Source organism: Amphiprion ocellaris, chromosome 3, assembly GCF_022539595.1.
Source record: "Amphiprion ocellaris isolate individual 3 ecotype Okinawa chromosome 3, ASM2253959v1, whole genome shotgun sequence".
Classification (NCBI taxonomy): domain Eukaryota; kingdom Metazoa; phylum Chordata; class Actinopteri; family Pomacentridae; genus Amphiprion; species Amphiprion ocellaris.
In genome coordinates this window covers 1,014,144-1,029,832 of record NC_072768.1, presented here as the reverse complement: position 1 = coordinate 1,029,832, position 15,689 = coordinate 1,014,144, and the positions used below count along the sequence as shown (strand labels likewise).

The window sequence follows — 15,689 nt, the reverse complement described above, 5'->3', positions numbered from 1 at the left end:
ACATGTTGTGAAAATGTGCCATATGATGAAATAATGTAAAGGAGGCCGTGAAAAACACTTTGGTAAGGTTTTCTTTGAAAAAAAAATCATCATAAATTTTGTCGAAAAAAAAACGCCATAGTATGCTATGTCGACAAAAAAAAGAGATTTTTCAACATGTTGTGAAAACGTGCCATATGATGAAATAATGTAAAGTAGGCTGTTAAAAACACTCCAGAAACGTTTTCTCTGAAAAAAAAAATCATGAATTTTGGCAAAAAAAAACGCCTTACTATACTATGTCGAAACAAAAATGCGATTTTTCAACATGTAAAAACGTGCCATATGATGAACTAATGTATACGAGGCCATTAAAAACACTCCAGAAAGGTTTTCTACTTTAAAAAAAAATCATCATGAATTTTGGCGCAAAACAACGCCAGAGTATACTATGTGGAAGAAAAATGGGATTTTTCAACATGTGGTGAAAACGTGCCATATGATGAAATAATGTAAAGGAGGCCATGAAAAACACTATGGTATGGTTTTCTTTGAAAAAAAATCATCATGAATTTTGGCACAAAAAAACGCCTTACTATACTATGTCGAAAAAAAAATGTGATTTTTCAACATGTTGTAAAAACGTGCCATATGATGAAATAATGTAAAGGAGGCCGTTAAAAACACTCCAGAAAGGTTTTCTTTGAAAAAAAAATCACCATGAATTTTGGCGCAACAAAACGCCATAGTGGACTATGTCGAAAAAAAAATGTGATTTTTCAACATGTTGTAAAAACGTGCCATATGATGAAATAATGTAAAGGAGGCCATTAAAAACACTCCAGAAAGGTTTTCTTTGAAAAAAAAATCCCCATGAATTTTGGCGCAACAAAATGCCATAGTATACTACGTCGAAAAAAAAAATGCGATTTTTCAACATGTTGTAAAAATGTGCCATATGATGAAATAATGTAAAGGAGGCCGTTAAAAACACTCCAGAAAGGTTTTCTTTGAAAAAAAAAAATCATCATGAATTTTGGCACAAAAAAACGCCTAACTATACTATGTCGAAAAAAAAATTTGATTTTTCAACATGTTGTAAAAACGTGCCATATGATGAAATAATGTAAAGGAGGCCGTTAAAAACACTCCAGAAAGGTTTTCTTTGAAAAAAAAATCATCATGAATTTTGGCAAAAAAAAACGCCTTACGAAAACTGCATCTTTAAACGGAAAAATCTTCAATAATGTCAACTAAAAACAGCAGAACTGATCTTGGAGGACGTTTGAAGGCGGATGACGCTTCTTCTTCTCTGTTTCTTCCCATAGTTCTTTGCCCTTTGGATCTGCAGGATTTACTCCTTTGATTAACTACCCACAGGGGTTCTCCTACGATATAAATGACTTGAGACCAAGGTTTGTCCGTCTCCCAGACCCCTCAGTCTGGATCCCTGATAAAACCCTATGTCGAAAAAAAAATGCGATTTTTCAACATGTTGTAAAAACGTGCCATATGATGAAATAATGTAAAGGAGGCCATGAAAAACACTATGGTACGTTTTTCTTTGAAAAAAAAAATCACCATGAAGTTTGGCGCCAAAAAACGCCATAGTATACTATGTCGAAAAAAAATGCGATTTTTCAACACGTTTTAAAAACGTGCCATATGAAGAAATTATGTAAAGGAGGCCGTGAAAAACACTCCAGAAGGTTTTCTTTGAAAAAAAAAATCATCATGAATTTTGGTGCAAAAAAACGCCATAGTATACCATGTCGAAACAAAAATGCGATTTTTCAACATGTAAAAACGTGCCATATGATGAACTAATGTATACGAGGCCATTAAAAACACTCCAGAAAGGTTTTCTTTGGAAAAAAAATCACCATGAATTTTGGCGCAACAAAACGCCATAGTAGACTGTCGAAAAATGTCATTTTTCAACATGTTGTAAAAACGTGCCATATGATGAAATAATGTAAAGTAGGCTGTTAAAAACACTCCAGAAACGTTTTCTCTGAAAAAAAATCATCATGAATTGTGGTGCAAAAAAACGCCATAGTATACTATGTCGAAAAAAAAATGTGATTTTTCAACATTTTGTAAAAATGTGCCATATGATGAAATAATGTAAAGGAGGCCATTAAAAACACTCCAGAAAGGTGTTCTTTGAAAAAAAAAATCATCATGAATTTTGGCACAAAAAAACGCCTTACTATACTATGTCGAAAAAAAAATGTGATTTTTCAACATGTTGTAAAAACGTGCCATATGATGAAATAATGTAAAGGAGGCCGTTAAAAACACTCCAGAAAGGTTTTCTTTGAAAAAAAAAATCATCATGAATTTTGGCAAAAAAAACGCCTTACTATACTATGTCGAAAAAAAAATGCGATTTTTCAACATGTTGTAAAAACGTGCCATATGATGAAATAATGTAAAGGAGGCCATGAAAAACACTATGGTACATTTTTCTTTGAAAAAAAAATCACCATGAAGTTTGGCGTCAAAAAACGCCATAGTATACTATGTCGAAAAAAAATGCGATTTTTCAACATGTTTTAAAAACGTGCCATATGATGAAATAATGTAAAGGAGGCCGTGAAAAACACTCCAGAAGGGTTTTCTTTGAAAAAAAAACATCATGAATTTTGGTGCAAAAAAACGCCATAGTACACTATGTCGAAACAAAAATGCGATTTTTCAACATGTAAAAACGTGCCATATGATGAAATAATGTATACGAGGCCATTAAAAACACTCCAGAAAGGTTTTCTTTGGAAAAAAAATCACCATGAATTTTGGCGCAACAAAATGCCATAGTATACTACGTCGAAAAAAATGTGATTTTTCAACATGTTGTAAAAATGTGCCATATGATGAAATAATGTAAAGGAGGCTGTGAAAAACACTCCAGAAAGGTTTTGTTTGAAAAAAAATCATCATGAATTTTGGCGCAAAAAAACGCCATAGTATACTGTGTTGACAAAAAAAAGAGATTTTTCAACATGTTGTGAAAACGTGCCATATGATGAAATAATGTAAAGGAGGCCATTAAAAACACTCCAGAAAGGTTTTCTTTGAAAAAAAAATCCCCATGAATTTTGGCGCAACAAAATGCCGTAGTATACTACGTCGAAAAAAAAATGCGATTTTCAACATGTTGTAAAAATGTGCCATATGATGAAATAATGTAAAGGAGGCCGTTAAAAACACTCCAGAAAGGTTTTGTTTGAAAAAAAAATCATCATGAATTTTGGTGCAAAAAAACGCCTTACTATACTGTGTCGAAAAAAAATGCGATTTTTCAACATGTTTTAAAAACGTGCCATATGATGAAATAATGTAAAGGAGGCCGTGAAAAACACTCCAGAACGGTTTTCTTTGAAAAAAAAATCATCATGAATTTTGGCGCAAAAAAACGCCTTACTATACTATGTCGAAAAAAAATGCGATTTTTCAACATGTAAAAACGTGCCATATGATGAAATAATGTAAAGGAGGCTGTGAAAAACACTCCAGAAAGGTTTTGTTTGAAAAAAAATCATCATGAATTTTGGCGCAAAAAAACGCCATAGTATACTATGTCAAAAAATGCGATTTTTCAACATGTTGTAAAAACATGCCATATGATGAAATAATGTGAATGAGGCAATTAAAAACACTCCAGAAAGGTTTCCTTTAAAAAAAATCCCCATGAATTTTGGCACCAAAAAACGCCATAGATTACTATGTCGAAAAAAAATGCGATTTTTCAACATGTTGTAAAAACGTGCCATAAGATGAAATAATGTAAAGGAGGCCATTAAAAACACTCCAGAAAGGTTTTCTTTGAAAAAAAAATCATCATGAATTTTGGCGCAAAAAAACGCCATAGTATAGTATGTCGAAAAAAAAAATGGGATTTTTCAACATGTTGTGAAAACGTGTCATATGATGAAATAACGTAAAGTAGGCTGTTAAAAACACTCCAGAAATGTTTTCTCTGAAAAAAAAATCATCATGAATTTTGGTGCAAAAAAACGCCTTACTATACTATGTCGAAAAAAAAATGTGATTTATCTACATGTTGTAAAAACGTGCCATATGATGAAATAATGTAAAGGAGGCCGCTAAAAACACTCCAGAAAGGTTTTCTTTGAAAAAAAAAATCATCATGAATTTTGGCGCAAAAAAACGCCACAGTATATTATGTCGAAAAAAAATGAGATTTTTCAACATGTTGTGAAAATGTGCCATATGATGAAATAATGTAAAGGAGGCCGTGAAAAACACTTTGGTAAGGTTTTCTTTGAAAAAAAAATCATCATAAATTTTGTCGAAAAAAAAACGCCATAGTATGCTATGTCGACAAAAAAAAGAGATTTTTCAACATGTTGTGAAAACGTGCCATATGATGAAATAATGTAAAGTAGGCTGTTAAAAACACTCCAGAAACGTTTTCTCTGAAAAAAAAAATCATGAATTTTGGTGCAAAAAAACGCCATAGTATACTATGTCGAAAAAAAAATGCGATTTCTCAAAATGTTTTAAAAACGTGCCATATGATGAAATAATGTAAAGGAGGCCGTGAAAAACACTCCAGAAGGGTTTTCTTTGGAAAAAAAAATCATCATGAATTTTGGTGCAAAAAAACGCCTTACTATACTATGTCGAAAAAAAAATGCGATTTCTCAAAATGTTGTAAAAACGTGCCATATGATGAAATAACGTAAAGGAGGCCGTTAAAAACATTCCAGAAAGGTTTTCTTTGAAAAAAAAATCACCATGAATTTTGCACAACAAAACGCCATAGTATACGATGACGAAAAATGTCATTTTTCAACATGTTGTAAAAACATGCCATATGATGAAATAATGTAAAGCAGGCTGTTAAAAACACTCCAGAAAGGTTTTCTACTTTAAAAAAAAATCATCATGAATTTTGGCGCAAAACAACGCCAGAGTATACTATGTGGAAGAAAAATGGGATTTTTCAACATGTTGTGAAAACGTGCCATATGATGAAATAATGTAAAGGAGGCCATGAAAAACACTATGGTATGGTTTTCTTTGAAAAAAAAATCATCATGAATTTTGGCACAAAAAACGCCTTACTATACTGTCGAAAAAAAAATGTGATTTTTCAACATGTTGTAAAAACGTGCCATATGATGAAATAATGTAAAGGAGGCCGTTAAAGACACTCCAGAAAGGTTTTCTTTGAAAAAAAAATCATCATGAATTTTGGCAAAAAAAAACGCCTTACTATACTATGTCGAAACAAAAATGCGATTTTTCAACATGTAAAAACGTGCCATATGATGAACTAATGTATACGAGGCCATTAAAAACACTCCAGAAAGGTTTTCTTTGGAAAAAAAATCACCATGAATTTTGGCGCAACAAAACGCCATAGTGGACTATGTCGAAAAAAAAATGTGATTTTTCAACATGTTGTAAAAACGTGCCATATGATGAAATAATGTAAAGGAGGCCATTAAAAACACTCCAGAAAGGTTTTCTTTGAAAAAAAAATCCCCATGAATTTTGGCGCAACAAAATGCCATAGTATACTACGTCGAAAAAAAAAATGCGATTTTTCAACATGTTGTAAAAATGTGCCATATGATGAAATAATGTAAAGGAGGCCGTTAAAAACACTCCAGAAAGGTTTTCTTTGAAAAAAAAAATCATCATGAATTTTGGCACAAAAAAACGCCTTACTATACTATGTCGAAAAAAAAATGTGATTTTTCAACATGTTGTAAAAACGTGCCATATGATGAAATAATGTAAAGGAGGCCGTTAAAAACACTCCAGAAAGGTTTTCTTTGAAAAAAAAATCAGCATGAATTTTGGCGCAAAAAAACGCCACAGTATACTATGTCAAAAAAAAATGCGATTTTTCAACATGTTGTGAAAATGTGCCATATGATGAAATAATGTAAAGGAGGCCGTGAAAAACACTTTGGTAAGGTTTTCTTTGAAAAAAAATCATCATAAATTTTGGCGAAAAAAAACGCCATAGTATGCTATGTCGACAAAAAAAAGAGATTTTTCAACATGTTATGAAAACGTGCCATATGATGAAATAATGTAAAGTAGGCTGTTAAAAACACTCCAGAAACGTTTTCTCTGAAAAAAAAAAAAAATGAATTTTGGTGCAAAAAAACGCCATAGTATACTATGTCGAAAAAAAATGTGATTTTTCAACATGTTGTAAAAACGTGCCATATGATGAAATAATGTAAAGGAGGCCATTAAAAACACTCCAGAAAGGTTTTCTTTGAAAAAAAAAATCATCATGAATTTTGGCACAACAAAACGCCATAGTATACTTTGTCGAAAAAAAAATGCGATTTCTCAACGTTGTAAAAATGTGCCATATGATGAAATAATGTAAAGGAGGCCGTTAAAAACACTGCAGAAAGGTTTTCTGTGAAAAAAAAATCATCATGAATTTTGGCGCAAAAAAACGCCATAGTATACTATGTCGAAAAAAAAATGCGATTTTCCAACATGTTGTAAAAACTTGCCATATGATGAAATAATGTAAAGGAGGCCATGAAAAACACTATGGTACGTTTTTCTTTGAAAAAAAAATCACCCTGAATTTTGGCGCAAAAAGACACCATAGTATACAATGTCAAAAAATGTGATTTTTCAACATGTTGTCAAAACGTGCCATATGATGAAATAATGTCAACGAGGCCGTTAAAAACACTGCAGAGGGGCTTTCTTTGAAAAAAAAATCATCATGAATTTTGGCGCAAAAAACGCCTTACTATACTATGTCGAAAAAAAAAGAGATTTTTCAACATGTTGTAAAAACGTGCCATATGATGAAATAATGTAAAGTAGGCTGTTAAAAACACTCCAGAATCGTTTTCTCTGAAAAAAAAAATCATCATGAATTTTGGCGCAAAAAACACTATAGTATAGTATGTCAAAAACTGTCATGTTTCAAAATGTTGTAAAAACATGCCTTATGATGAAATAATGTAAAGGAGTTCATAAAAAACACTATGGTATGGTTTTCTTTGAAAAAAAAATCACCATGAAGTTTGGCGCAAAAAAAGGCCATAGTATATTATGTCAAACAATGCGATTTTTCAACATGTAAAAACATGCCATATGATGAAATAATGTGAATGAGGCCATTAAAAACACTCCAGAAAGGTTTCCTTTAAAAAAAAATCCCCATGAATTTTGGCGCCAAAAAACGCCATAGTATACTATGTCGAAAAAAAAAATGTGATTTTTCAACTTGTTGTACAAACGTGCCATATGATGAAATAATGTAAAGGAGGCCATTAAAAACACTCCAGAAAGGTTTTCTTTGAAAAAAAAATCATCATGAATTTTAGCGCAAAAAAACGCCATAGTATACTATGTCGAAAAAAAATTTGATTTTTCAACATGTTGTAAGAACATGCCTTATGATGAAATAATGTAAAGGAGGCCATGAAAAACACTATGGTATGGTTTTCTTTGAAAAAAAAATCACCATGAAATTTGGCGCAAAAAAAGGCCATAGTATACTATGTCGAAAAAAAAAAGAGATTTTTCAACATGTTGTGAAAACGTGCCATATGATGAAATAATGTAAAGGAGGCCGTTAAAAACACTCCAGAAAGGTTTTCTTTGAAAAAAAATCATCATGAATTTTGGCGCAAAAAAGTGCCATCGTATACTATGTCAAAAAATGTGATTTCTCTACATGTTGTAAAAACATGACTTATGATGAAATAATGTAAAGGAGGCCTTTAAAAACACTATGGTATGGTTTTCTTTGAAAAAAAAATCACCATGAAGTTTGGCGCAAAAAAAGGCCATAGTATATTATGTCAAACAATGCGATTTTTCAACATGTAAAAACATGCCATATGATGAAATAATGTGAATGAGGCCATTAAAAACACTCCAGAAAGGTTTCCTTTAAAAAAAAATCCCCATGAATTTTGGCGCCAAAAAACGCCATAGTATACTATGTCGAAAAAAAATTTGATTTTTCAACATGTTGTAAGAACATGCCTTATGATGAAATAATGTAAAGGAGGCCATGAAAAACACTATGGTATGGTTTTCTTTGAAAAAAAAATCACCATGAAATTTGGCGCAAAAAAAGGCCATAGTATACTATGTCGAAAAAAAAAAGAGATTTTTCAACATGTTGTGAAAACGTGCCATATGATGAAATAATGTAAAGGAGGCCGTTAAAAACACTCCAGAAAGGTTTTCTTTGAAAAAAAATCATCATGAATTTTGGCGCAAAAAAGTGCCATCGTATACTATGTCAAAAAAATGTGATTTCTCTACATGTTGTAAAAACATGACTTATGATGAAATAATGTAAAGGAGGCCTTTAAAAACACTATGGTATGATTTTGTTTGAAAAAAAAAAAATCATGAATTTTGGCGCAAAAAAACGCCATGTCCAAAAAAAGCATGCGATTTTTCAACATGTAAAAACGTGCCATATGATGAAATACATATATCTATACATCACATACATCGTATATTGTACAAATAACAATTCAAAGGAAAGAGACATACATTGTAGAATTGTAGTAATTGTGGGCTGACTGATTTACTGATGAGCAGTATTTTATTTTTTTACTGATTTACGGTAATAAATCAGTTTAAAAATGGTGCTACTTTGGCTCTGAACCTTTATCTACCTGTGGTCGCTCTGTCTTCTGGAGTGATTTGATTGGTTATACATCACGAATAAAACTCCTTTAACTTAACATCTGTAAACAAAACAAAAATGTATCAACAAAGTTTTCTGTTAGAGTTTGTGTTCTTCTAAGTTTAACTCCAAGATTTTAAATGCTTTCATTTACTGCAAATGAATATCTACTCCAAATGTGTCACTAATAATCATTATCAGCCTTAAAAACACACTGAACACCCCTCTATACTCCACCACACTTAGTACAGTCCGGTTCCCCCTTCTATTAATCTGCTCTGAATCTTCCACTTCCTGTTTGTCAAAGTGGCCTTCTACCTGGATAGGTTTTGTTGGAGCTCATGCAACAAACATTTTGGGTAACTGCACTTTAATATGGATGGATGACACTGAATTAGAGTCTGTTTTAATGAGACTGAGTTAAGATGTGTAGCTCTGTCATTAAATAGGAAATTATTTCTCAGAATTCACAGAGAAAAGTCTGAAATGTTTGCTAGGTTAGCGTCCCACATGTTCTTTGGCTCAGCTAAAGCTAACTCTCTCCAACTTCTGAATCTCTTGAGTTGCTTGTTGTTAAAATATCTTGCTAGAGGTTCCCAAGCTCAGAAAGTCTGAGATGTTTGTTCAGAATAAGCTCATTCTAAAGTCTTATCTGAACTGTCCTCTTTTGTTTGAACTTTCCCTAAACTTAGGAGTTAATGACAGAGCAGCACATCCAGACTCAGTCTCATTTATGTAGAGATTAAACTTCAGTATCATTCATTGATGTTAAAGTGCAGTTTTTCAAATGTTTGTTGCACATGCTCCCGACCAAACCAGTCCATGTGGAAGACGATGTGAAGAGAAAGCTCCAGAGGATGAATATCACACATTTACGTTGGAAATAAATGTCCTTTAATTAGACATTGTCATGCAAAAGTTGGATTTCCCTTTAATGATGTTGAAATCTTTGTTGAGTGTTTTGTTGATGTTGGTTTCTAAGTGTTTTCTGACACTCGGCCCCAAAGACTAAAACCTTCTACGGCTCACAAGCTGCAACAATTCACACATTATCAACTATCTTTCTGACTAAACTAAGATAAAAAGTGAAAAACTGCCTGATTCCTGCATCATGAATGTAAATCTTTTTGGTTTTTATGTCAGTAAACTGAATATATTTGGGTTTGACATTTTATAAACCAAACAAGAAATGAATTAGTGGAGAAAACAATCAACAGATTAATGGACAAAGAAAATGTGTTTTCCAACATATATGGCTGAATTACTCCAACATTACAAGATACAATTTAAATTCAATTTTATTGATATAATGCCAATTACAGGTGAAGTTGTCTCAAGACGCTTTATTTTTATATTTTTTTTGTCATATTTAAAATATGACAAAGTAAGAAATTTAAAGCTCTTGACTAAGGGTGGTTTAGAAAAAATCTTTCAATGTAGACCAAAAAAGTTAACCTGAACTTGTTGGTCCGATTTGAAGGCCTCCATGTGGTCCAGTCCACGTAGTCGGTGTTGGCTTTGAACCGCAGCGACTGGCCGCCATCAGGTGGACCGGCTCGTCCTCGTAGGGCTCCTCCTGTAGCCTTGAGGGGACCACAGGAACATTCAGTAGCTGTTGGAGTTCTTCTTGTCAGTTCAATTCAATTCAATTCAATTTTATTTATATAGCGCCAATTACAGTCAAATTGTCTCGAGACGCTTTACAGAACCCATATGCCTGACCCCCAGAGCAAGCCAAAAGGCGACAGTGGCAAGGAAAACACCCTTTTAACAGGGAAAAAAACCTCGAGCAGAACCCGGCTCTAATGTGGGGGGACCCATCTGCCTGCTGGCCGGGCGGGTTGAGAGGGACAGAAGAAGTAGAGAGGTAGAGATAGAGGGATAGAGATAGAGATAGAGGGATACAGATAGAGGGGTAGAGATAGAGAGGTGGGGGGGTGGGACACAAGGACCATAAAACACAGCCACACATCTGAAGCATCCAGCATCCAGCTCTGGGACCAGGGACACTCGGAGAAAGGACACAGAAAGAAACAGAGTGAATGTAATGCAATAATGGTATATATAGTAAATACATAGGTAGTTAGAGAAGGGCTCAGTGCATCCAGAGAGGTTCCCCAGCAGCCTAGGCCTATAGCAGCATAACTAGGGGCAAACTAAAGGGACGTCAAGAGGGGAAGTCAGTTGTGCAAATGAAAACACCAGCTCACCCCGTCAGGGTCACCCAGTCAGCCCTAACTATAAGCTTTGTCGAAAAGGAAGGTTTTAAGCCTGGTCTTAAAAATAGAGAGGGTGTCCGCCTCCCGAACCCAAACTGGGAGCTGGTTCCACAGGAGAGGTGCCTGATAACTGAAGGCTCTGCCTCCCATTCTACTTTTAGAGATTCTAGGAACAACAAGTAAGCCTGCAGTCAGGCTCGTGGTAGAACGGCTCTGAAAAATCTTGTACTCGTCTGGAACATTCTAACATCCTAAACTGTTAACAGCGGTGTAAAGAAGCAAACACACAGGCATAGATTAGGGCTCAAACTAGATTTATTTTAGAAAACAAATCAATTTAGAGGCATTTGTTCAGACATGTGGCTGAATAGGAGGCCGTCCAATCAGATTCAAGGTCTGCAATTCAATTTTTCAATTCAATTTTATTTATATAGCGCCAATTACAGTGAAATTGTCTCGAGACGCTTTACAGAACCCATATGCCTGAACCCCAGAGCAAGCCAAAAGGCGACAGTGGCAAGGAAAACACCCTTTTAACAGGGAAAAAAACCTTGAGCAGAACCCGGCTCTTTATGTGGGGGGACCCATCTGCTGCTGGCCGGACGGGTTGAGAGGGACAGAAGAGGTAGAGAGATAGAGATAGAGGGATGGAGGTAGAGGGGAAGAGGTAGAGGGATAGAGATAGAGAGGTGGGGGGGGACACAAGGACTATAAAACACAGTTTGACACATGCATGATAAGACAGATGATACATGCAAAGTACAACTAACATGGAAACTGATTATAGTTTACTGCTATGGTGTATGGCTCTGGCATTAAATATACTACATATATAGCTGGTGGTAAATTCAAAAATATGTAGATGAGCAAATCAAGTATAGTGAGGGAGATGCAGAGTAGATTGATGGAAATGGGCAGCTGGAAGCAGTGGGCTGGAGGAAGGTCAGCAGCAGCAGCATCCCACAGATGGAGATTAGGCCAGTTGGTGGGAGAACCACCACAGATCTGAAGCATCCAGCTCTGGGATCAGGGACACTCGGAGAAAGGACACAGGGAGAAACAGAGTGAGTGTAATGCAATAATGGTATATATATATATATATATATTAAATATAATGGTAGATAGAGAAGGGCTCAGTGCATCCAGAGAGGTCCTCCAGCAGCCTAGGCCTATAGCAGCAGAACTAGGGGCAGAACTAAGGGACGTCCAAGAGGAAGACTCCAGCTGACCCCCTCAGGGTCCCCCAGTCAGTCCTAACTATAAGATTTGTCAAAAAGGAAGGTTTTAAGCCTGGTTTTAAAATTAGAGAGGGTGTCCACCTCCAGAACCCAAACTGGGAGCTGGTTCCACAGGAGAGGAGCTGATAACTGAAGGCTCTGCCTCACATTCTACTTTTAGAGAGAAGTTACAGGTCACTTCTCCAAGTAAGCCTGCAGTCTGAGAGCGAAGAGTTCTGCTAGGATAATATGGTACTATCAGGTCTTTAAGATATGATGGAGATTGGTTGTTAAGAGCTTTATATGTCAGAAGAAGGATTTTGAATTCTATTCTACATTTCACAGGAAGCCAATGAAGAGAAACCAATATAGGAGAAATATGATCTCTCTTGCTAACTATCGTCAGTACTCTGGCTGCAGCGTTTTGGATCAGCTGTAGATGTTTCAGAGAGCTATTGGGACAACCTGATAATAAGGAATTACAGTAGTCAAGCCTAGAAGTAACAAATGCATGGACTAGTTTTTCTGCATCACTCTGAGACAGGATGTTCCTGATTTTCACAATATTTCTCAGGTGGAAAAAGGAAGTCCTACAGATTTGTTTTATGTGTGAGTTAAAGGACATGTCCTGGTCAAAGATAACACCGAGGTTCCTCACAGTAGTACTGGAGGCCAATGTAATGCCATCCAGAGTAACTATATGCTTTGAAAGCAATTTTCTAAGATGTTTGGGGCCAAATAAAATGACTTCAGTCTGGTCTGAATTTAGTAGTAAGAAATTATAGGTCATCCAGGTCTTTATGTCCTTAAGACAATCTTGCAGTCTGGCTAGCTGATTAGTTTCATCTGGCTTCATAGATGTAGGTTGTTTGTCCAGTGAGACTCTTGGACCTCCATCAGCTGATGTGGATGTTTGATGGTCTTCCTCTCTAGTGCCAGATGATTCATCCATGAATTCAGCAGCTACAGACTGAAATGAAGCTCATGCTGCCGTTATTGAATTCCTGTTCCAGATCAAATGTTCAGAGCTCACCTTGAATGCAGCCGTCTGCTGTCTGATAGTTTTTCTCATTGTAGTCTTCAGTAAAGTCTTTTTCCTCGTGTCAGGATGTGGTGAGACTCTTTCTCAGTCTCCACAGACGTCCCTCATTGTGCATCTCCAGAGAAGAAACGGAAAAACTGCTCACTGCTTCAGCATCACAAACGCTCTCCAGCATTGAGAGTGTTTCAGGAATTCATTCATTGTGTTGTGAACTTTGAAGGAGCAGAAACTTTACAGCTGCCAAAGATATGAGCTCCAATTCTGGATGTTTTAGGAAATGAAGTTCATCAAATGAACACTTGATTTTTGCTGATAACTCTCATTAAATTACTGAAGAAATCTAACATAAAATGTATATTTGAATAAATTTGGTACTGAAATATTTGTGCAAGTTTTCCTTTTCCTGATGTGTGTAAACATTATTTTGGCTGACTCTGTATAATGGGTTTCTGACAGGTCACCAGGCAACATCTTTTTATAATAATGACAAACACACCTGCATTCTACAGGAGTGATTTTCCTCGTGCAGGTAAAGATGTGTGAGGAGCTTAGAGATGACAGGAGCAGGAGTCATCCTCACTAATTCAGCTTCCACCTAGAAACAGAAAGACCACAAACAAACACACTGATAGACTCTCAAAAGTTCAACCTCACAGCCTCAAAATATCTGTTTAGGAAGTGTTGTGTTTCTAAATTCTGCTGAAAGCATTGACAGACATTCTCTTACAAGGTTGTGTAAAAAGCAGCCAGTCCTCTGAGCTACTGAGAAATCTTCCTGAACAAAGTTTCTACGTGTAAATCAGCTCAACAAAAACTAAAGCCTCAGTCAGAGATAACAGGTATCGCAAATTATAAACAACTTTCTTTGTTAACTCAGACTTTCTGCTTCAACCTCACATAAAAAGGGGAGTTTAACTCGTCAGGTGACTGAAAATGAACGGCTTGGGTAGTTCTAGATCCAAAAGTAGGATGTTTCATCCCCATGTTTTACTACAAATACATGCAATAATAAATAAATACAATGGCTGGTTGTTAGTTTATTCACTATTAATGTCATTTTATATACTGGATTGAACTTGAGCAGTGGAAGAGAGGAGGAATTTAATGAAATTATGGAGATTCAGAGAGGTAATGTTGCGCAATGTTAAGTTAAGCGTGGTTTAATTCAAAGCAGCTGAATGTTAAACTTCAGTGCAGCTGAACGGGTTTCAGTTAACCTTAGAGTAAAATAACTTTTTTAAAAGCTAAAATACACAGCAGAGAAATACAGGTTGAGAAGTTCCTTCTAATAATGAGGACAGCTGCGGCAGCAACTAACACAGGTGTTCAGCGGTAAGTTAGCCACCTGTGGTAATTAGCCCGCTAGCTAACTTAGCCGCTTAGCTAGCTAACTTAGCCGCTTAGCTAGCTAACGGTCCGGACCAACTGCTCAAACACGACAAAACACAACTCTTCACAAGTCGCTGACTTAACGTACAACAAAACAATGCTACAGGTTAGAAGTAATTATCTTCTTACCGTGTTTTACTCCAAAAACCAGGTCAACAGCAGCCAGAGATGCTACCAGACGTTCCGGCCATAGATACATAGAGCAGACTAGATCCGCTAGCGCGCTGTCTTCTATAGTATCTATGGTCTGACCAATCACTGCTCTCTGGCTCTCAGTCAGTCTGACCAATCACTGCTCTCTGGCTCCGCCCTCTGAGAATCTTGTTGTCGTTTGGCGCCACACTTACTGATGACCACTTCCGGTCTCAGAAAATGAAAAAACTGACCTTTTTTCGTTTTTGTCTCTTACTGATTTTTTTTGTTATTCTAAATATAAAATGAAAATCAAAGTATTTTTAAAATTTCATACATCCCTTTTTGATCATGAAAAGAAAAAACGCCTTGTATTTCAATTTTAATTTTTGTATTTTATGTCTCAAATAACCACTCGTTTTTTGTTTTTCAATGCCCGTTTCAGAACGGAAAATCCAACTGCCAAAATGTACACGGACCTTTCATACATATTCCTCCACAAGGTTACACATCTTCATGAAAATATTTGATTATGCTTTTCTTTTCTTTGAGATGCATCAATCTCCCACTTCAACCTCTTAAATTAACCCTTTATGAAGCCAGGATTAGAGAAAAAAACACCCTGATAGTAATGCAAAATATTGATTTGTTTTTTTTTTCACGTGTGCAGAGTAATTAAAACCAAGGACATACTTAGATGACTCTTAAGGTGTATTCAGACCGAACACAAAGCAGACTTTACAGGTGTAGCACGTGCAGTCAAAGGAAATTTGTGAGTCGATGCGAGTTCACTGACTGACATTTTCCTGAGAGCAGAGTTTGAATTTATGTTTGATCAGGAATTCTGCTGGAGGATTTTGCTCATTTATTTCGCAGTCACACTGTGGATTCACTCACATTTGGACTGAAATGTTGTAGATGTTGTATAACGCTGGAGAATGGGGCACTGTTACATGGCTGCACTGAAATAAATGAGTTATCAAAGCAAACTCAGCATTGGGGCAAAATCAGAAAAAAGTGAGACTTTCCTGCTGCTAGTT

The 15,689-nt window shown here is 35.6% G+C and overlaps 2 protein-coding genes across 2 annotated transcripts in view; both read right to left on the bottom strand.

Moving 5' to 3' along the window:
- Positions 1–10,177: 10,177 nt before the first annotated feature.
- The window catches only part of cdh13 (cadherin 13, H-cadherin (heart)), a 446,773-nt gene continuing 441,261 nt past the window's right edge, over positions 10,178–15,689 (bottom strand). Inside the window, exon 15 of the mRNA XM_055009253.1 lies at positions 10,178–10,233. Within this exon, the coding sequence (XP_054865228.1) occupies positions 10,193–10,233 (41 nt within the window). The 3' untranslated portion in view covers positions 10,178–10,192. The remainder of the gene's footprint in view (positions 10,234–15,689) is intronic.
- Positions 11,258–14,055, bottom strand: LOC129348587 (uncharacterized). The gene is made up of 2 exons (XM_055009254.1): positions 13,120–14,055; positions 11,258–13,056 (listed from the first exon to the last, which is right to left on the bottom strand). The coding sequence occupies exons 1-2, from the start codon at positions 13,156–13,158 to the stop codon at positions 12,172–12,174; spliced, it is 924 nt and encodes a 307-aa protein (XP_054865229.1). The 5' UTR covers positions 13,159–14,055; the 3' UTR covers positions 11,258–12,171.